Source organism: Zonotrichia leucophrys, chromosome 1A, assembly GCF_028769735.1.
Source record: "Zonotrichia leucophrys gambelii isolate GWCS_2022_RI chromosome 1A, RI_Zleu_2.0, whole genome shotgun sequence".
NCBI lineage: Eukaryota > Metazoa > Chordata > Aves > Passeriformes > Passerellidae > Zonotrichia > Zonotrichia leucophrys.
In genome coordinates, this window is record NC_088170.1 from 42,847,601 (window position 1) to 42,870,356 (window position 22,756).

At 37.0% G+C, this 22,756-nt stretch overlaps 1 protein-coding gene across 2 annotated transcripts in view; it reads right to left on the bottom strand.

The window, feature by feature from the left end:
• Nucleotides 1-466: 466 nt before the first annotated feature.
• TXNRD1 (thioredoxin reductase 1) overlaps nt 467-22,756 on the bottom strand; it is a 35,470-nt gene continuing 13,180 nt past the window's right edge. For both annotated transcript variants that reach the window (XM_064732355.1, XM_064732348.1), the window contains exons 3-14: nt 19,639-19,711; nt 19,403-19,522; nt 18,442-18,584; nt 18,197-18,312; nt 16,628-16,853; nt 14,505-14,597; nt 12,715-12,791; nt 10,957-11,113; nt 8,821-8,928; nt 7,360-7,455; nt 5,151-5,285; nt 467-2,030 (exon numbers count right to left, since the gene is read on the bottom strand). In XM_064732355.1, coding sequence (XP_064588425.1) covers nt 1,968-2,030; nt 5,151-5,285; nt 7,360-7,455; nt 8,821-8,928; nt 10,957-11,113; nt 12,715-12,791; nt 14,505-14,597; nt 16,628-16,853; nt 18,197-18,312; nt 18,442-18,584; nt 19,403-19,522; nt 19,639-19,711 — 1,407 coding nt within the window. In that variant the 3' untranslated portion in view covers nt 467-1,967. The remainder of the gene's footprint in view (nt 2,031-5,150; nt 5,286-7,359; nt 7,456-8,820; nt 8,929-10,956; nt 11,114-12,714; nt 12,792-14,504; nt 14,598-16,627; nt 16,854-18,196; nt 18,313-18,441; nt 18,585-19,402; nt 19,523-19,638; nt 19,712-22,756) is intronic.

Consider the following 22,756-nt stretch of genomic DNA (forward strand, 5'->3'; position numbering starts at 1 on the left):
ATATCCATGTGCTTAAATATGAGCAGCTATACTGCCCAACAGCTCAGGAACCGGCACTCCTGGGTTTTCAGAAGTGACATGGATGGCAGCTGGTGCAAATAGTGTAAGATTTGTTTCCTAATTATCTTTTATTTTTAAGTATGTCCTTCTGAAATATTTAACATGCAAAACAAATGTTCATGAAGCAGCCCCAAACCCTGTTTTTAAGAGAAATATCTACCCTCAAAGTGCAAAAGACAAAGGCAAATCAAGCTGGGTTTATCACGGTTCCCTCTTCTGGCCCTTAAAAAAACAGTCGCCTTGCTGTCACCTGGTGTCTGCTTGGAAGAGGCATCACAAGGATCATCTGATTTTGCAAATGGATTTATTTATTAAACTGGCCAGAAAAATACCATCACAGACCCTTCCAAATACCATACAAAACACGTTTAAAAATTCTTCAGTTATGTACGGGTTTATAAAAATAACTAACAACACTATTTTAGAAATCTCAGTAGAAATACAAGAATTTGTTACCAGGTAGGAATTTAGGCATGAGGCATTCTGCCCACATGGCTGGGGAATTCACCCCCTGTTCACACTGCACTACTGAACTCCCAAGAACCATTTAATAAAAGTAATCCAAATCTTTCTGCTAAAAGAGAGTGAAATGGAAAAACTGATCAAAAAACCACATTCATCTCCATTACAAAGAACCACTTTTTCCATTTCTTGACAAGTAAATATGCAGCTTATCCAACACAGGAGGGATATTCAAGAATCTGGTATTTTCACTGAAACCTCTGTTTTAAAACTATTGTTTTCTTAATTAAATATAAAACATAGCACACATTGAACTGAATAGAACTTTTAGACCCTATTTATACATAACAGATTTTTCCCTACTGGTTTTTGGAGTTTGGCTGGAGGGTTTGTTTGGATAGTTGTTTTGGGGGGGTATTGTTTGGTTGCGTAATTTTTTTATCCTAAGGGTTCACTAATCTCCAGGAAATCCCAATACTTTTGTGTTCAAAGTGGCCAGTTAAGACCTGAAACAGTGCAGCTTATGACAGCTCACCTGGAAAGAAAGAAATTTACTCAAATTTAATGAAGTTGCACAAAGTTCTTAGAAGGACAGTTCATTCAACATTGGAATCCTGTCAGCTCCAAATCAGATTCATTATAATCACATAAGCTTGAGAAAGAGCTAAAATCATCACATCTGCATTATATGCATGATTTCAGGGAAGAAACACAACAACTTTCTGTATCAAAAGGCCTTCATAAATTATTTTCCTTTCTCATTGAGAAGAATGTTTTCACAAATAAGGCTCTCTAAATGAAAAGTCACAACATAGTCAGTTTGGAATACAAGAAATATGTTATTTTAAGTGGTACTAAACTTTTTTCCAAGGCTATTTTCTTCCTCATGATCAAACAAGTAGAACTTGCCCTCTATAGGCACATGAGCTGGTAAAATGTATGCTCATGAGGAGACCTTGCATTTGTGTGTCATGATCCAGAACAAAAGAGCTGTTTTATCTGATACAACTACCCGAACTTGGGAGGAATTTTTCTGTGGTGGGAAGTTCTTTGTTCTGGAAAGAACTAGAAAGGAATGTTCATGAAAGAAACTAGAGAGGAATAAAGCCAAACCAAAACAGTTGTTTTCCAGCTGTGCTAGCAGTTCTTCCATCACTGCCCACCAGACAATGCAGGCTTCAGGCTATGACTTCATGAAGGCATTTATTAAATGCCCTGCTAATCAGCAACTCAGCAGTCCAGATTCCCATTGTATTGCTAATTACCAGCCAGACACCAACTCCCACAGAGCTCTTCTCATTAAGATGATGGAATGTCCAGGTTAAGCTCTACACATTTCTGCAGGTGTCCAAGGGCAACTTCTCCCAAAATCTTCTGAATTGCAGGAGTCAGACACTGTGATGAAAGTCAGTCTCTGGCAATAGCAATTATGGGGGAATTTAACCTCAGCATCCACTCAAAGCGGTGTTTTCACCAGAACGCTTAGTCACAGACAGGGTGGTGAATACCTTGAGACAAAGAAGAAAGAACATTCTCAGCACGGCTAAATTTACTTTTTTTTCCTGGAAGATTAAACTGGGCATGATGCTCAAAATCGGAGCCAATTCTTAAAGTAAGAAAATAATGAAAATCCTACTTTTAAAATCCTTGTCATTAAACAGCACACACAAATTACTTCTCTTCATTTAACTTATGTTCTTCCTTTTACAGTGGAAAAGAAAGAATTAAAGAAAGTCACACAGCTTTATACCACTTCTCATCTTAATGCTCCTAAGTTTTTACAGTGGGAACAAGCTCAGCAATAATAGACTCCAGTACACCTAATGAATAAGTGTCTTTATGGCTCAAAGAAAACTTCTTTGTTGGGGAAAGTGAAGTTAACTCAAGGCCTGGGCATTTGGAGAGAATTTTGCCTTTGTGCCTTTCTAGCCATTATAAAAACATGGAAGTGATTGCTGATAAAGACATTATGTCTGGTATCTGTGTCCTCTTGACAACAGTTATGGGAACACTGAGTAAAACTAGTTTGAAAAATTCCAGTCTTTACTGCTTTCAAGTCACATTAAAAAAAAAAATATTCCTAAATAATTATTGTAAAATTAACAGATTAGAATTTGGGAAGGAAAATTAATTCTAGAAACATTTGCTTAATACTGGTACTTTACTATGCAAATAATTGCATTGTTTTGCATACATACAATATAGAAAGGAAAAACAAAAATCAAAACCACTGTTATCTAAATGTTCCAGAGTTGCAATAATTAGTTATCATCAGAGCTATCTCTCAGGAATAATAAACTTAGCACAGAATATAGTGCATACACATTTCAGCTATACAAATAACACTGAAGTATCTGAAGATAATGGGGATCAGAAAGACTTATATTTCTTTAAGTAGAAGTTTTGCTACATTAGGACTGCTAGCAGGTCTTCAGAGGACAACATCAATAAATGATAAACCTCTTCCACTTTCTATAAGCACATAAAGCATTATCCACAAATCAGGAAGACAAATGCATGTCTAATGTATATGGCATAAGAACAGTGACTTATATAAAACATAGTGCATGTTTTGAGAGACGGGTTTGTAGACTTCATTTCTGATCCACAGCCTGACAACATATGGGAGTCTTCATTTATTGTTATTTCATTTCAAAAGACCAAGATTAAAAAACACAAAATTTATCTGCTTTCCTCCTGGCTAGACTGCAACCTTCAGGTGTGGGAGGGAACCACACTGCTCCCTAGTAAGTCAGCTGGAGTAATTTGAAAATTGTTGGAAACAAGTATTTTAGATAGAATTTGTTTTTTACTTAAGGAAAGTCAAAACCTTAGATCCAATAGCTGGAAAGCCATCATTAGCCACCTGGAAGAATCACCCCAGCTTTCAGGAAACAATTTCTCTTTATCACAGATGATCAATAGTACCCCCCTGAATTTCAGGCAGCACAGTGCAGTTGAGGCTGAGATGTAATTCTCTGTAGGTCCTACCAGTTCTGTGCTTGCAGTTATTTGCACTCAACCTTGCAAGAAATTCCATTCTGAGCTCCTGTTTTCTGCAGAAGAAAATACTGCTTCAAGAAGAGAAGGAAAATCTGGCTCTAATTCATAGACAGTGAAAATGGGACCCTCAGTCTTAAGGTTTTCTTCAAGTGGAATAAAACCATGTTTCACAAGAGACTCAGCAATTAATTAGTACTAGTGACAGTGAAGATGTCAGCACTTGACCCTGTAACACTGGTCCTTCCTGCTCAAATTGACTTCATTTTCTTTAACTTTTACAGGGATGTAACAAAGATAACGGTGATATTATCCATCATTCTATTCATCCAATACACTCATTTCTCACAAATCCCAGTTTTAAAGCATTTTTCTAATCAAAGAGAGCCATCTTGCACTTTGATTTTTATTTACTGCTCAAGAGATTAAATTAAGTAAAAGCATAAAAAACCCTTTTGAAGACTGTCACTAAAAATGATCAGTGTTTCCTGGAGTTTTTAAATAGCATATTTTTCCTGAGCCAATTTCTTCCTCCCCCATTCAAACAAATCTGATTATCTGAAATTACCTCCCTGAATTATATCTAATCATCACTCTATTCAGTTTCTGTTTTAGCAGCTCAGATATCCAGAATAAATTATGACTCTCATCCTCTCTTCACACTGCATATGCTAATACCCCACTTGAGTTCACAGGTTTGAATGCTGCCCTCAGAGATCCCCTTCCACAGGCCCCCTGGGAAGACAAGGACCTGCTAGCCCTCTTCAAGGGCCTCCAAGAATATCATTAAATGGTACTACAAAGAACAGAATATATTGTGGATGCTTTGTAGAGGATTTAGATTGCTAGCAGTCCATTAATGAAGTCCTTATTGCGTTGCTTTTACTAAACCACCTAGAAAGTAGGAAAGAGAGGTGGATGTCACTTCTGCAGAGGAGCATTCTGGTGCTCCCTTGCACTGCTTTACTTCTAACACAACCAGAGACTCTGTATGAAGACTTACACAGGTCATAAAAAAGTTTTCAGGGATCCTCAGCTAATATAAACTGGTCCTAATGCTACTAAAATCAATCTCTGATTTACATCTGGAAGGAGCTGTTCCACACCTGCTAGAGAAAATGGAGCTCTTCATTCAAGAGGAACAGCAAGATAAAAAGTAGAAATATTTGTATGGCTTCCTTAATTGAAAGCCTACAGAATAAAGAAGAGATCTTTAAGAGGAGGGAGTTTAATAGAAAAATTGCCATGTAACTGGTCCCCTTTCCCAGCACTAATTTGTAAGCCTATTTTGGGTGCACTAATCTAGCTTTAGCAGAAATAGTATTTGAAGCCTTCATAATCTTGAGTAGGATAAAAATTCTATATGTCCCAGTAGAGAGAGAACTGGATTAAGGGAAGGCATAAACTTTTCACAAAAAACCACAATTTTTAAAAAACAATTTTAAAAATCCCAGACTAAGCCTAAGTGTTAGAATTCTAAATATCAAACCAGATAATTTCCTCTCCTTTCCTCCCCCCACCTTCCTGCAAATTTGGACCTCTTTAACAGAGTTCCGTTATTCAGAGTTCTAACAGCTTACCCCAGAATGCCATGAAAGCTGGGCTTTGAGGTGACTTTGTATACAAACCTCTGCACAGATAGGATGGATTCCTACGGTGCTGTCCAGATGTTCTTTTGTCAACCCACATTTAATAGCAGCGGCAAACCCTTGGGTGACCTCTCCAGCATTTGGACCAAGGACATGGAAGCCTATGACTCTCTCCTAAATGTCAAAGACAATCAAATGCAAGCACAATCTTGAATTCAGTTCTCTTTAGACAACATGTAAAGCTTTCTTATTCAGAGTATATCATCTAATCAGCTCACAAAATGTATCACAAATTAATGTAACCACTAAAATATTAATTATAATTAGCACCAACAGATGTGCAGCCATGTAATTTAGTTCTCTCTCTCCAAAGATTGAGCTAGGAACTCAAGAGATTTTATTCAGGTGAGTTATTCCAATCATGCCAACAGAACATTTGCCTAAATAAAGGTGACCACCCTGCATTAAGGTTTCCAGTATGAGGGCCTGTGGTAGGTGGCTACAGGGTCTGTATCTGTTGAAGAATTTTCAGTTTGATAGTTGTTCACAGAACAGGACCACAAGGTGAAGTTGTGGCCAACCAGACATGGCAAGAAGTCTATTCTAACTGAACTGTCAATGACTCTTGTGGCAGTCTTGGCTTTCAGTGGGAGATAATACACTTAGAGACTGGCAAAAAACCCATCCAGTTACAAGGAAGGTACCATTCACACTCTTTCTCTCTATACTCCTGTTCAATTGCAGAACACATTACACTGCACATACACCCTCAGAAAACATCCAGCAGAACAAGCTGTACTGACTTGACCTGCGTTCCTTAATGAGAGAGACATGAAAATTTAGCACATCACATGCTGTGAGCTTTAGTGGCCTTCAGGAAATTCATCAGTTTTTGGTGAGCATAGATATAGCTCTGTTGAGTATCAAAAGTTATCTGCTCTTCCTGCTAAATATCACATATATTCCGTATAGTGAATACTACTGAAAGGTTATTATTCTTTCAGTAAATCTGAGGACTGAGATTTACCACAGGGTTTATTTAAATAAGAAAAGCTCTAATCAGGTAAAAAGTAAAATGGAATTATCTTAATTTTCCTTTAGAAATATTGACATATGTCAAAATAAAACCATAGCAATGAAACCAAGGCAATGAGAGATTTAAATAGTTACTGAACTATTATTTTTTTCCAGGGTAACTTTCAACTCTACACCTAGATTTTTAAACACATTTCAAGCTTTCAAGACAAGAAGTGAAAATAAATTAACGAAACACTTTAAATCACCATTAAATCTTTGCATTTTCTTAAGTGACTCTGGATTAGAGCATAGCTAAAGGCTCTAAAATACCTTCCACACTACTGCAAACTCCTCCAGAAAGAGGAGATGGACAGATGTGTAAATTTTACAAAATGTTGACAAGATGCTTAGAAAGACGGCAGAAAGAAAAATCTGTATCTAAGAAAGATGAAAATAAGTTAAGTTAGTTTTGTTTTTTCTCATAGGACAGATATGCTACCATCTTAACAGGAATATATGTTAATAGAATATTAGTCTTCATAATAATTTATAATAATAAAATCAACTACAGTTTATTGAACAGATGATGATCATTCTTCTAACAATTCTTCTAACCAATTACTAGTTTTGCTTTTGCTTCAGCGGGTACTGTACATTTCCATGGCCAGGAAATTTGATCCTAGTCCAAGGATAATCCTGGTATTATCATCCTAAATGGGATTTGTGCAGGGAAGATACATTATCCTATTAGAACAAGCTCAAGAATTTTATGAACACAAGCGAATTTGGAGTGGTTACAAGTTGTGATAGTTTCTGAGAGACCTCAATTTCAGAGAGAAGAGTCTCCCAGTAGAGAATGTCCAAGTCTGGGGCAGAGAGAATAAACCAATAAAATTCCTAACCCTTTTTACATACATTGATTTGCTCTCTTCTCAAAGTTAATCAACAGTCTTAAAGATCTCTACTTCTTATTTTACATATATGGAAGAAGTATCATATACAAATAACAATGGCAGAATTTTGTATTTTACTGGGAGTTGGTTTTGTATACACAGAAATATGCATCACTATAAATATTTATAACACTTCAAAAGGTAGTGAATGAATTAAAATTCATTTTAATTTGTTAAAACCAACCTATTTATAGCTCTTGTGTCATCAACAGTTTTATGATAAACATTTAGATATTGTTTTCCCAGGAAGGAAATAACTTACGTTAAGGATAACTTACATTATCTTGAGTATTGCAAATTATCTTCGCATAGCATTTGTTGTTATCTCTGGATGGTACAGTCCACTCCAGTGGCCAGAAATGACTATGGTACACCTGGAAATAAAGCACGGGTTAAAAAAGAGTCGTAAAATTTCCAAGGAGAGAACATGATCTTCCAAAAGCTGCCCGATTATCCTAAATAATGAGCTATGTACACAGCATTTAGAACATCCAAAATCATGATGATACTCTTTTTCCTCAATGAATGCCAAAGACAGAAGTCTCTATAAACCAAGTACTAGTGACATCCAATAATTTAAAAATGAGAAGCCATAAGAATATTACACTTCCAGAATATTACACAGTTCACCATGTTCTTATTAAATTACAAAATCACAAGTGACTCAATAATCTTATTGAGGCTTGCAAAAACCTTGAAAAAGCCAATAAGGTGACACAATAAAGAAGTCAGAATACATTAAATGAGGACTTAGCCAGAGCACAAATGCTTCTGGGTGCATATTTTAAAAAATAAAATGCTTTCAAAATCAAAAGTGCTTTTTCCAGAATAAACGGTCCAGTGTTTCACATATAAAACCAAGAATTTCACTCAATAACAAAAATTTGCCTGGGTATATACAAACTTTGCAGGAAGAAAAGAGTCTAAGCCTTTGCCCTGTGGTCAGGTTTACAGTATTTTTCACACTGCTATTTTGAGTTTTATTTACTTATTTTCCTCCACAGTTAAAATCGGAAAAAGTCAGCTAAGAGGGGGACAAGTTTTCAACTTCATGCTCTACCACTTACCTGCTTATTTCTGTAAATAATGCTCCTCAGGTGATATTTGCAGGACATAAAAGTTCAGTTTATTGTGAGGTTTCCTCCCCTCATGCTTTCTGTAATGTGGTCAGTACAGCATTTTGGAAGAACAGCCTTAGACACTAAGTGCTTATATTTGTCTAATTTCACTCCTGACCAGCAATCCCAGGGAATGAAAAGAGATTACTCACATGAGTATAATTAAGCACATACCTCTTTGTACAGTCCAAGGAAACAGGAAAATGAGCTAACATTTGGCTTTATAAAGTAAAAATCACTATGGTAAGAAATTTGTCATGCTGTAGGTAGAAAAGCTCCACTATGCCATTAAAACCAGTGTATTGTTTCCAGCATACACCCAGTTTAAAATTATCCTGAAGTATTTTCAGACACATGCAAACCCTTTTTCTAATTTTTTTAAACCAAACATTCCACCTTTAAGCCTCCTTTTGCCAAAAATAGAACATACCTGCAATTAGAGCTATTGGAATTGAAGATTATTTTTATAATATGTCTAGGAACAGCCAAGGAAGACAAAACAGGTACCTAGTCGCCTCCTGTCCTTACATCAGAGCACAAAATGCTGGTTTAATTTACTCTTAATATTATTTTAAATTACAAATTGGAAAACTAAAACCCAGGTGAAATTAAGGCATTTACCTCAATGTTTTCCTCCCCAAATTTCTCCACTGCGGTCTCTTCAGAGTACCCACAGGCTCCATACTCCAAAGGAGTAAATACAGTAGTTGGAACATTCACATAGTCACACTGTATGGCATTCAAAACAAAATGAAAACCCACACAACATCAGTAATAAAATCAGCATACAGTAGTCTGAAATACAGCAAGAAAAGCTTGAATATTCACAATTCTGAAAGCTCTTTTTTTTTTAAATTGTCTTAAATTAAGGTACAGTTTTTTGTTTGTTCATGACAGAGGTGCTAATTAGAGCAAGAAAAAAAAGACAGCTTAAAGCAACTCAAACATTAGTAGGCATTGAATAAATGGAAAAGGAAATTCAGTGCCCTATTTAACAAATATACCAGATCACAGGCCAAACTGGACATAAAAGTTGCCTGTTCAACCACTTCTAGGAAGCATACTATTTTTAGTTGGAGATGCTGCAAGGGCACCACTACCATTCAAAACTCATTTTTCATCAGTTGTGGCCTAGGTGATGCCAAAAAACCAATGACATGTAGTACAACCATCTGGGGGGACAGTGAAAACTTGTCACTTCTCCCAGTTTTGTATCATCTCCAAACTTCCTGAGCATTGTTCTCAGCATCCAGATCCATAAGCTGTTAAACAGCACTGGAACCAAGCCCAAGCCTGTGGCACACCACCAGGGACTGGCCTTCAGCTGGTCTTTGGAATGCTGAGCATTTAAGCTTGTCTGTTCAGCCAGTTTTCAACCCACCTCACTGCCCACTTACCCAGCCTGCAATTCATCCCTTTGTCCATGACGATGTTATGGAGGCAGTGTCAAAAGCTTTCACTAGACTCAAAATAAACAAACATACTCTGCTCTTCCCATATACACCAAATGAGTCATTCTGCTATAGCAGACTAGCAGGCCGGTCATCTCTATTTCATGTCTAGCAATTTTATTTTCTACATATTTCAACACTAATTAATTTCCTTTGTGACTGGGGATCAACTAAGGTGTTGACTACTGTTTTTGCCCCACCTATCCATAACACCTCATTATATTTCAATCACCTTCCTCACATTTGTTACAAAGGCAGTATAAGCCACACTCCCATTTTTTTAAAGTAGTTACTCTTTTCTTGGACTCACTGAATAAGAATGCTTCCTTTGGCAGCATGGCAATTTTTGTACCTTGACAGACTTCTCTAGCATAAAATGTAAATTAAGACATATCCATAGCATTGCAGCAATAAAAAAATTTGGCTTCTGCTACAGTTTCTTAAACCTTGTCTGGCTATTTCAATGACATCATGTGCACTGATTCAGGGTTCTGTTACTGCCAATGTAAAACAAACAACTCGATCATGCTCTAAATCTGGCTGATAGTAGAACTTGCTATGAATACAGCAGGGTCTGAAAGGGATAAACCTTTATGGTCATGCCATATGGTTATGAAGGTGAGACAAGTACCCATATCAGTGTAACAGTTCTTTAAAGACACTCTCCTTTCCTTCTGGTTTAAACATAAGGTGTAAATGAGTATCCACATTACTCCCATTTGAAAAACCATAACCTGGCTGAAACCCAGAACTGCACTAGTACGAAACATGAACACTGAATCCATTAATTCAACTACTCAGGTATAAACATGTGCTGAGTTACTGGTACATGTCATCTTCGTTTGTGTCCACATTCAACTGCAATTGGGACTGCATATGACATTGAAAACATACAGATGAGAAATGAAAAAAAATCATTAAAATAAGACTGAAAATTAAGATCACAAACTCCTATTCCACTCTATTTAGGGACTGTAGGTAGGTTCAGCAAACTGCCTTTGAATTGGTGTTAAAGCATTTAACAGGATGGGAAAGATTGATGACTTTTAAGGAAGGCAGTAGTATTGAAAACAAGTTAAATCATCTCTGTTAATTTCATTATCATTGTACTTTGAGAGAAAACTAAACCCTCTTAATAGGAAAAAAAGATACTACTGCTTAATCCACAAGGTATTAATTTCATCCTACACAATTAGCCAAACACATCTGCAGTAATATCTTTGCCAGGGGAAAATTAAAATGATAATCAAAGCTAATCCTTAAAATTCTACTGGGTTTTCCACAAGCAAGCAGACTGGTTCCTTACCTTAGTGGTTGTCCCAGCATAAAGCCTCCGAACTAACAACCTTCCTGCCTGGATTGCCACCGGTGTGAGTTCCAGCTTGTCCTGCAGGATATCTCCAACAGCATAGATATACGGAACATTTGTCTGCTCCCCATCATTGACAGGAATTTTTCCTGTTCTGCAATTGGAATTAACAAGAAAAAGATCCAAGTCTTCTGCTGTGAAGGCTGGAGGTGTAAATAACCTTGCAGGCCCCTTAGCTTTAAGAGAAAGACTTGTATGTGAAGTATGAAGGAAAGAATTCATATTCATAAACTTACAGTCTCAGGCAGGAATATAAAATAGGGCAAATTTGACCAAAACTACAGGAATTCACACACTGGACAAGGAGGTAGCTTCAAAAGCTGCAATTCATCTGAATCACTGAGGTGAAGCATAAACCTCTTCCTGAAACACTTTCTACCACCAGCTGAACTGTGTACTGGCAACTTTCAGGAATGACAGGAAGAGACATTTTCCCACTCCTTTTGTAGGACAAAACAATTTTTCCACTACTGAAATTTCAGTCCAGTGGCTGAAGCTTTTTATAGGAACTTATTTTTCAGGCTTCTACACAGAAACAGGTCAAGCTGATACACACCCTACCTAAGGAACAGACAGCAAGCTTTTTAGATGTAAGTGCACTGAGCTAATGGAAGTTTTTAATTATTAATATTTCCTACTTCATCAATAAATGAAATAGTGCAGTAATCACCCCAGGAAACGCATGTAACAGGGAAACCTAATCAGACAGACACAGAAACACAGTTACTTGAGAAACCAGCAGCAATTCCCATATTAAAAATCCAACTTCCTCAATTTTGCACTCACTAAAAATTATACAGTTTATGCTAATATCTTTATAGTTCATTCTATTAAGCTAGTAATAGGTGTCCTGACATCAGAAAGATGTGTACTGTTCTACAAACCAACATGGATCTGCCAATTTTGAGTGGACCAAAATTTCCACTTATTTGAACTATCACATTGTGCCCCTTGACAATATCAGTTGCTGCATTCATATATAAATACTCTGCATTGGTCAGGGTCATAGTCCCTTGTTTTCACTTCAAAGGGAAGATCTCTGAGGACGCACATTCCTGCAAGATGTTTTAGTTACCAATATTGAAAACGTTACTGATAGCTCCGCTCCCTGGTACAACAACCTCACTACATTTAACATCAAGTACTCTTCTACAGAAGACACAGATTGTATCCAAGCGTTGATTAAAGGCAAGAAATCGTAACACACATCAAGAATTTCACGTGAGAGTTTAAGGAATGCTACTTGAACCTTATCTTTCAAAATAACATATAGTAGCTTTTACATTAAAATTTGAACAAAACTCACTGCTCTAAAAGCCTGTATGAATGAACAGATTTTTGTTCCAAGAGGTGATAAAAGCAAGAAGATGAGAAAAAGAGAGTATAAGGAACAACTGACAGATCCTAGAAAGCCCTGTGGCTGGAAGAAGCTAAGATGGACCTGTAAATCTAGAAAGAATGAAATAGACACTTTTTCCTCCCAGGAATTAGAAATTGACATTTCAGCAACAAAAAAGCAAATGTAGCAGTACCATGGGAGAAAATGCAGCTATCTGCTACATGGTCTCCCATCCAAGTGTACAGAAACAAGAGACAAATTTTTCCTCAAAGATTTGGGTGTCTCTGCACTACTACCATTGTGGCAGCACATGACACAAACTCAGCAGTGAGTGGTACACAGACATCCGTCCTTACCTTTCATTGATATTCACTCCAACTTTGTCCAAACCAATTTTTCTTGTGCATGGATTTCGTCCAACTGCCAGCAGCATCTGCGAAACAGCAATGCACATGACTGATTTTTAGAAACCCCAAAGTGCATTTTCTTTGGCTATTATCTTATATATATACTCTAGAGATTAGTATCTAAAGTTTGTCACAGTAAGGTTAATACATTCGTTATCCATTGTACATTCATAGAGTTTGTGACAAGCCATTTTACCACCATGGCCTAACAATACCAGGTTTTAATGCTAATATTAAAAACAGGCAAATAGCTTTCCCTTGAGGAATACTCCAAGAATATTCTAAACCAATCAGTTAGGGACAGATTCTTTATTTCCTTACAGTTTTACACCAAGATATTATCCCGAATCCTTACCAGAGCAAGTGACCTCAAAATGCTCCATATGGAAAGGGCTCTTTAAGAAAGAAACTCAGATGCTTAAGCAAATAAAAATATCATAAAATAATATTTTTTATCTGAAAATATAATTTACTTATATAGGCTCTCAGTCAACCACTCTCAAAGAATATTATTTTTTTAATATTAGTTGTTTGAACATTTGTCAAGGCTGAAATCCCATCCTATCAACTCTGCTAACTTAACAAATCGTGTTCCAACTTCTGCTATCTCAAGGAAAATTGCTACATGCTTTGTAGTCTTGGACAACTGCCTGGATAACTAACAATGCTTTTCATATGACAACTAAGAACTGTCCTGAAGGAATCCCAAGATCTCCTTCAAGTCTTACAGATGATCAAACACACCACATCTTTAGAGCTGAAGGTCTTAAAATGCAGCACACACAGCTCTCAGCTTCTATGAGGAGTGACAGCATTTCAGTGACTATGTAGCAACAAGAAACCAGAAGTTTCGTTAATAAAAGGATGGAATTGATTTCCTTCCTAATAAGCTTTCACTATTATGGACTAGAAAAACACCAGTATTACAATCCTGTGGAACAGCTCTGCTGTCATTGCTAAACTTTCTCACAGTATTGGCTCCCAGATGCACTGTGTGTCCTTTATAGGGAATGACTGATGCACTGTACAGCTAAACAAGGCCACTGGCACACAGTATTTGCAGTCTGATGTCCCAGGCTGGCAAAGGCCTGTCTTTATGCATTCTGTGTGGTTCCAAATACTCTATTCACAATTTTTTTTTTTCTCCTTTCAGCATCAAGGCCGATGAAAATGAGTGGAGTGAGGTGTGATGGAAACAGTCAATCAAACATACAATACCATTCCTGCACGCTACAATTTTACTGTCTTAAGTGTGTAACGACGTTTCCTGACTGACTTGCCACAGGGCATTTGCTGTATTTGTGAAGATGTGTCAAGAACAGGTCTTGAGATGACATGTCATGCATTTGTTTAACTCCTGTACTGACCATTGTTTTGTGCTAACAACACAACATGCCCTAATCACTATGAAAGCTGTTATAAATCATTGCTTATAATTTATTACAAATATCTCACAGGGAAAAAATCCTGCAACTGATTCCACAGGACCAAGCTCATCTACACCCCTAAGCTAAGAAATAGGTTTCAAAAGCATGCAAACTGATTTGCCAAGGCAAAATAACCATTGATTTGGGGAATTTTATTTCCAGATTAATTACCTGCTGAGTGTGTGCAATTAGCATATTGTAATGACTAAAATAATTTTTAAAAATCTAATGTGTGGATAAAAACACCCCACAAAATACCAACATTTAATGGAAGACTATTTCACATGCTTCATGCATACAGACAGGACTCACAGTATTGTATTCCACTTCAATTATTTGATCCCCTGTTGTGGATTTGGCTGTAACTTTCAGTATTCCAGGAGTTCCTTCCTCAACCCGCTCAACCTACAACAATTTGGGGATTGGATAGGGTAAAAAAAAAAGTTTCATATAAAATTATACCAATCTATGTTTTCCCACCAAATATCATTGAGAGAGTTTTAACCATGATCTAAAATAAGGCACTCTAAAAATTCTTTACATTTCTACTTGCATATTTTAATGTGGTTTTTTATGTCCCTACATTTATTTTTATGACCAAGAAAACAAAATGTCATTTCTGTTTTTAAAAGTGGTCTCATGGTTAAGTTCTTGTCCAAGTCCATCACATGACCTGGGGACATATGCCCTCATTCCTGTGGGGACAGAGGACACAAGTAGGAAGGAAACACCATCAGACATTTTCTCTAAGTGCTGGCATCATTCCCTCCACCCATGGGAAGCTACTGTCATAGAAAAGCCTCATCAGTACATACAACAGACATGTAAGTGTGCAACACTTAACATAATTCTGGGAAATTTTAGTGTTCATCCTACAGATGAAAAGGTACTTTTCAACAACACCCTTGTTCCTACTTCATGTTCAATATTTAGAGGCAGAAAGAGCAAAGTTTCTGATAAAGATTTTATTTCTGTCTATTATTTATATTTAGAAAAGCCAACTGTGCCATCCTACCAACCTTAAAGGATCACTGTGCTAAACTGCTCCTATTCAAAGGCAACATAATTTATAATAATTCATCTTCTACCTTCAAAAGTCCCAACAAAGGGTTTTAATAAGCACAACATGCATAACTTCAAACACAATGTCTGAAAGAGATGAGAAAACCTGCTAAAAACCTACCAAGCAACTTAAGCTGAAGGATATTCTCAATCAGAAACAGGGCCAAATATTTTATTCCCATTGAAATCAAAGACATATAGTGACTGGACAGGGCAAAATACACAGAAGTGCATTTTGTGATGGTGGCGATGAACTGCTTATCACAGGATGCGTCTAGAGGAGCCTGTTTGCCATTCAGTTGAAATTATCTGCTTCTAAACACAGCTTCCTTCTTTCTCATTCCCCATTAGGGCTTACAAAAGGCCATGTCTGCAACAAAACCTAGATAATCATCCCTACTTTTAATACAGCATGGGATTTATGCAACAAAAACTTGCATAAAAACTAAGTTCCTGGAAAGATCCATTTTGTCTTCTTACAGCAACTCTCATTCTGTGAGAGATGCTCAGACTCGCAGTACCAACTGGCAAGAGCATTTTTAAAGCTGCTCTTGATATTGCTAAGAATGGAAATGAACAGTCTTCACTGAATTTTAAACTCCAAAGTGTTAAACTCAGCAGCACACTGTTTTAACACCAAATTGAAATTGCTTAACACATGATTTGCTATGTCAAAGTAAGGACTATGGTGAAAAAAACATTAAAAAAATACTGTTAGCACCCTCTGAAGTCTTTGATAGGTCAATTTTCCATTGGAAAATTAGAAAAGCTCCAGTACTCCTAATTTTGTTTACATTCGACCTGAATTTACCTACACACGTGCCTATAAATATATGTAAGTAGCTGCATGAGTACTCTTACTGAACTCAACAAAAATTGAGCAAGTATTTAAGGACTCTGCCAAGTAAATTATACAGATGATACTTCTAAAGACCATTACTTTTCTGGATAGTCGACTAACCCTCATCATATAAACAGAATTTGCTGGCTGAAAATTTGAAAATTGGCAATGAAAAATTGAATTGTTTTTGATGCACTGGGCCCTGATCTTTGAGGAAATTATGTATCTGCTTAATTATGGGCCTGCAAGAAGAACCAGGATAAGCAGGTGTAACATTTTCTGTGTAACATAAACTAACCCAACTAATTCTGATAAAAACAGTGAACTTCATAATCTCACAAAATTTTCATATTAAGATTAATTAGTTCAATTAATTAAGTTTCATGGAGTTGGTTTAAAACAAAAATTAACCCATTCTATGTCACAGCAGATACTGTAATGAAAGTTCAACTTTTGTATTAATTGAAATAATTTACATCTTAAAACACTATGATGGGTACGTCCTAATCAATTGTAGTCACTTTGCGCCTACCTTGATTGGCACAAACTCCCTAATGAAGTTGACTCCATGTTCTTTCATATATTCACCAATTCTGTTTGCCATGTCCTGGTCAAATCCTCTTAAGAGAATGGATCTCACCATTACAGTGACATCTAATCCAAGGCCTGCAAGAAATCCTGCACACTCTAAGGCAACATAGGAAGCTCCAACCACCAGGGTTCTCCCTGGACAGTAAGGCAGAGAGAAAAGGTCATCACTGGAAAAAATAAAAAGGAATAAGGAAATTAGAGGCAGTCAGAAAAATGTAGTGTGTTTTATATTTATATAATTTTTTCTGTAAGAATAGAACTTTATTCCTTTCCCTGTTCACAAAAAACACCCTGCTTCATTTTTGGAAGTTCATCTGGAATACAAAACCAGTATATGACAGATGAAAAAGTTATATTTAGGAGTACACATACAAAAAAAAAGGAGCATGAAAATTCTGAATCACCACAAAAATGTGGAGAGTTTTTTTAAACAGAAATTTAGGACAAATTGTTAAAAAAGGTAGGCGTTTATTTCCCCTCTAAATCTTGCTTTAAATATTTTGCAGCAAATTTAACTTCCAAGAACTAAAAGTGGAAGGGGTTCAGCTTTAAGATAAAATACCATCATCCCTTAGAAGACTTATCATTTTGCTGAAGCATTATACACAGTGCCAGATATATATACAACAACAGTAACAGGCAAAGATAGAGGCATGAAATTATGGAAAACAGGCTCCTTTGTCTGCTTATCATTTCTTTCAACTGCTTCATCAAGCAACATCAGTTCTACCACACTTTGGACCTAGGCTATAAAACTAGGGCTTCTCCACAGAGCCAGGACTCATGGAGGCACCACATTTAGACACTTAGTGTCTGACAGTACAATTCTGTGGATATTTCACTCTAAAATAAGTGTCCCTTTCTCAGCGTGATGTAATAAAATGTGATTGTGCAATTAAAGGCTGTGGCATAGCTCCTATACCCCAAGGAACTCAATGAAGATTACACAGATAGCCTCAATCTGATAGTCTAACTCTGGGATTTCTCAGTCCTCCATCTTGAAGCTACTTTAAAGCACCGCTTTACAGGCTGTATTATCTGTCATCTTTAATTTCATTACCCCTTATTAAAAGGGAAGCACACCACTTGGTGTTTTGGTTTCAGAGGAATTGTGCCACTTATTTATTTCACTGCTATAGGTTTGCCAGCCTGTAATTCCAACCTCTGTTTCTACAGCAAATAACTTAAAAGATACTCTGATATGAAAACACATTTAATCTTCATATAACATTTTTGCTTGGCATAAGCAATTAACCAGACACTCAAAACCATTTTTTTTTTCAAAACTGAATTATCTTTACTGAGTAGCTGGGAAAAAAATTGTGCTGAATTTCAAGACTGCCCCAATGCATGAAGACAGATTCCTACCAACTTCATAACATCAGCACCTATGCTATTCCCACTTTCCCTAATATCTAAGTACAGAGTTTTCTTTCAAGTAGACTGTGCTTCTCAGTATGGGGAAATATTTACACACAAGGAATGACTTTGTATTCCTCCCTGTTTTTACCTGGTAATGCAATATTCTTTGTCTCCAGGTATACCCAGGTAGCGTGGTCGTTCACCAGTGGCAATGATAAATGTCTCAGCTGTGTACAGCTTCTCAACTCCCTTTTTATTAGTTGCCTGCATACAAAGTATTGGTGCAAAGTGAGCGTTTTACAGTCCCACCACAGGAAAAATTATTCTATTTGAGAAGTATCTCTATTCAGACAGCACTACAGGAAGACACAGCAAAGAATGGCTATGATGTACCTTAATTGTGTGTGGCCCGACAAATTCTCCATATGCATTCTCATACGTGACCTTCTTGTCTCTCAGGGCAACCCGATAGCCCCAGTTCAGTGAACCAATGTAATTCTGAATAGATTCTGTCATGGTCATCCAGTTGTGTTTGACTGTCAGCAACAAAAGAAGAAGGTTCAAATTTTAGTCTGAGTTTTTCTTTTTCCACAGCAAAATTGCTATTCTCAAAGAGATTATTTTCATGACCCAGTCTTCCTGGGTTTGTCTTACTTCTGTTTTATTTCAGGGTAAAGCTACTGAAATTCAAAGAATTACATCGGCACGGATAACATGAGAGGTCACAGTGCAATAGGTATGACATAAAACATTGAAAATTAAGACTTACTGAATTATTGACAGTTATATATATATGTCAATATATATTGACAAATATATATTTACAGCTCTAAGAGGTGACATTGCTCAACAAATGAAGACAATGCATGTCTGAGAGGTGCCTCTGCATGCTTCCAAAAACAGGATTGCAGCCTAAATAAATCATAATCCCATAACCATGCACATCAGAGATAATAAAAAGTAAAATCCATCTTCTTACACAGTAGTGATGGACACTTAGGGAAAGGAAATCCTTGCTTGTAACTATAAGAAGTTTATGTCAGTCAACATTCTGGTGTATTCCCTTAGATGTTTTGGTACATACAGAAACGGAAGAGCACCTTACTGGCTTTTTTCATACAACTGTCTCATCAATTACTAACATGATCAGGGCTATTAACAAACATAGAAAACATGGAAGCAATAAGCCCCATGGCTTTAGACTTGAAAAGCACTTCAATTTATGTGTAAGCTCTCCAAAGTTACCTCACTTTGTTAAAGTCAACATATGCTGCAGTGCAACGTGCTCCTGATTATGAAGCACGTCAGGATTTTCAGTGCAAATGACAAAACTGGAAAAAGTGTCCTTCTTTACCTTCTTCTGTAAACTGCCACCCAAATTTGCGTGAGTCTTGCAAGGCTTGTCCCAGTAAAGCTGCCTGGTGCATCAATTTTTTAGGTATACAGCCCACATTTACACATGTTCCTCCAAGACCTGAAAGAAAGGAACAGAATGTGGTTTCCACATCAGTGTAGTAGATTTCAAACATGAAAATAAGAGTCTCTGAGCAAAGCTCCTTTATAACAGGATTGCAATGAAGAGAAATTTACCCCATGAGCTTCCCTGAGGTGTAGGCATGACAAAGTCCAGCACCATCACTCTCTTTTCATATTTGGCAGCCTCCTGCAAAACAAATTAAATAAGACACATTTCTAAATATGAGAAGTTAAACTTGAAGCAGACAATAACATCATGCATTGCTGAAAAGCTTTGTGACTTTTAATTAAGTAACAGTGAATGATTTGCAAGGGAGCAGACAGTCATTAATCTTCTGAATTCACCTGTGCATTCAGTAGGAAAAAGAAGCTGAAAGGCAAAAGAAGGCATTCATCCTACTACAAAACAACATGGCACCAGTTGATACACAGGAGATTCTGTGAGTCCAACCTCCTCTTCACTCCTCCTTCTTGTCACTTTGTTCAGACTATTTCCCAACATACCCATTTACTTTTAACCTACTTAACAGATTCCTAATTCATCCAGTTTTCCCTTCAAAGATGGTTTCTCCAGCCTTTGTTTGAAAACACATCATAAAATGACACAACCAGTCATATGGCCAAGCATGACAACCTTAATGACTTTAGGATCCTATATTCCCCCTAAGTTTCACTAGCAAATCTACAATTAATGCCTGTAAATGATACTGAGAACTATCCCATAAGATGAAGAAAAATAATTTTGCTACTTGGAGTAGCCACAACTATGCTGGCATCATATGATAAATTCTTAGACATGTGAGCAGTAACAACTATATGAGCAGGCCTTGGGTTTGGTTTAGGAGGAGCTGGACAGCCTTCAGCATGCTGTTACCGGTAATACTTGTTAATCCAAATATTTGACAATCAGAATTTCAATTTTAAATGAATCTTACTTCATGCAAAATGCAAATCACACTACAAATAACACAGGCTATAGACACTTTCAGAAAATATTGCTGTACTGGATTTCCACTTCCAATGAAGATCCAGTCTGGCCAAGAAGCTAATTCCTATCCATTAGCAGCACCTTTGAGAAAGTTCCTCAGAAAGGCACTTAGGGACTGAGACGCATCATTAAAGCTCCTTTATGATGACAAGTCTTAAGCACTGCTCCAAAGAGCCTTAACCAGGGTTAGCTAAGCAGAATGCATGGATTCCCAAGCTTCCCTTTAGCTACATGCTCACATAACACAGCATTGCATCGCCACCTTGGCGATCATACACAGATATAACCATTTCTGAGTGGGCTGAGTGATCTGCCCACAGCCACAAACCTGCCCTGTAGGCTCTCAAACCTTTCAGGGCTCAGTGCAGTGCTGCGGGAATGCAGCAAGGCTGCTTAGGGAGCTATTCTGTGGGAGCTGAGAGCAGGGGCCTAGCACCATTCTGAGTCTGTAGCTGAGTTGTACCAAGTCAGCCTGACAGTGTTTGCATTCCCTGTGGAGAATGGCCTCCAAAGGAGCAAGATCTGGGCACAATGTAGAGAGGGAGATGTGCACACAAAGGTGCAGGTTTCAGAGTGAAAACACACATCTAATCAGTCTGGGTAAACTGCTGCAAACCTGAGTGCAGGTATCTGGAACTTTGTATGAGAGCTGTGTAGCTGGGTTTTTTTCTGTTTTGGTTTGGTTATTTTAAAGCACTGTCAGTGAATTATTTTTTAAAAATTGAACAATCTAAGTAAAAGTCAGAAGTTCATGTGTGTAAAACAGTTTCGCTTCAACTTTATTAAACTGATTAGAAATACACACATTACTACTTATAGGGATGTTGATTTTATTGATCTACCATCTTCTGTTCTACTAAACAATCAGCTGAGAACACTGAGAATCAATATACTTCACATACTGAGTTGAAGGAATTAGGCAATTATTTTCCAACTGCACACTTTTTCTATTCTACAACTGAAAAATGATGCAATAAACATCACTGTGTCAGTTAGTCTTCTTATAAAAATTTCAGCTGCTGGCTTCTTATTACTGCAAACTCTTTTGCATTACTGCAAACTCTATTTTACTCTTGTTAATCTCTCCTGACCCAGAACATCTCCATCCTCTGAAAATCAGGACTTGCTTCTCTTTGTGGTTCTTAGAACTTTCATAGATCTTTCCTTCAGTCCTCAATCCTACACCATGACAACAGTGCCCCTATCATAGGAAAGCAGTAAACTATGAAAATAGATGGATCTACAATCCATCACTCAGCCCTGCATATTTCCATTATAACAGAAGTACTTCTAAGGGACCAGGGTTCACTGTGAATTCAACACTATTCTGAAATATTTTCTCCTTATTTTCTTTCACTGTGCATGACCTCCTCCACTTCTTGAGAACAAAAGAAATGCTCCCAAATGGAGGAATAATCCAGCTCCAGGTCTTGAACAACAAAGTAATTTTATTCACAGGAATGCTCAATTCACTTCTAAATAGCTAATCCTACCATAGACAGAAGAAACACAATGTGCCTGACTACTGATGTAAAGGAGAGTTGCTAACTTACACTAAATTTCTTCAAGTTTAGAATATTTGGGATTATGACAGCTCTAACAGCTGGTGTATTTTGAATTAGCTTTTAAAATTTTATTTAATTCTAGATAGACTTCTAATAGCAATTTCCTAAAAAAACACCATAATTCGTCTGGCTACAGGTGGAAGAAGGAAACACCAGACCCTGGAAAGGAAGGGTGAGACCATAGCTCAAGTATAGGCAAAATCTCCATTTATGCAACTATGTAAGGTCAAAAATCACAGAATCTCCCCCATTGCCAAGAATTAAAACAAGATACACAACTATGTCTGAAAAGATACTACTTCTATACAAAAGTAGATACCTCCTGATGGTAATTTTGAATAGAACCTTCTCATTGTTGAGTTGAGTTTAAATTCAACTACTAAAACACTATTAAGATATTTACTTGCTGTTTTCCAGCAGCATCATCTCCCATAAATGGGGACCAAGTTTAATTCTAGTAAGGAGTTTTAGGGAATATTAAGGAGTATACCATGTTTTCCATCTTCAGAACATAAAGAAAAGAATATTGAATAATTGGCACTAACCAAAATGGTGAAAAAGTGAAATAATGAAAGAAATTTCACCAATCAAACAAAAATGTTATGCCCCCTACAGTGTTAAAGATACCAAAGCCGAGACACTGGGGATGTCACCCATCTACTTACAAGGAAAGTATAAA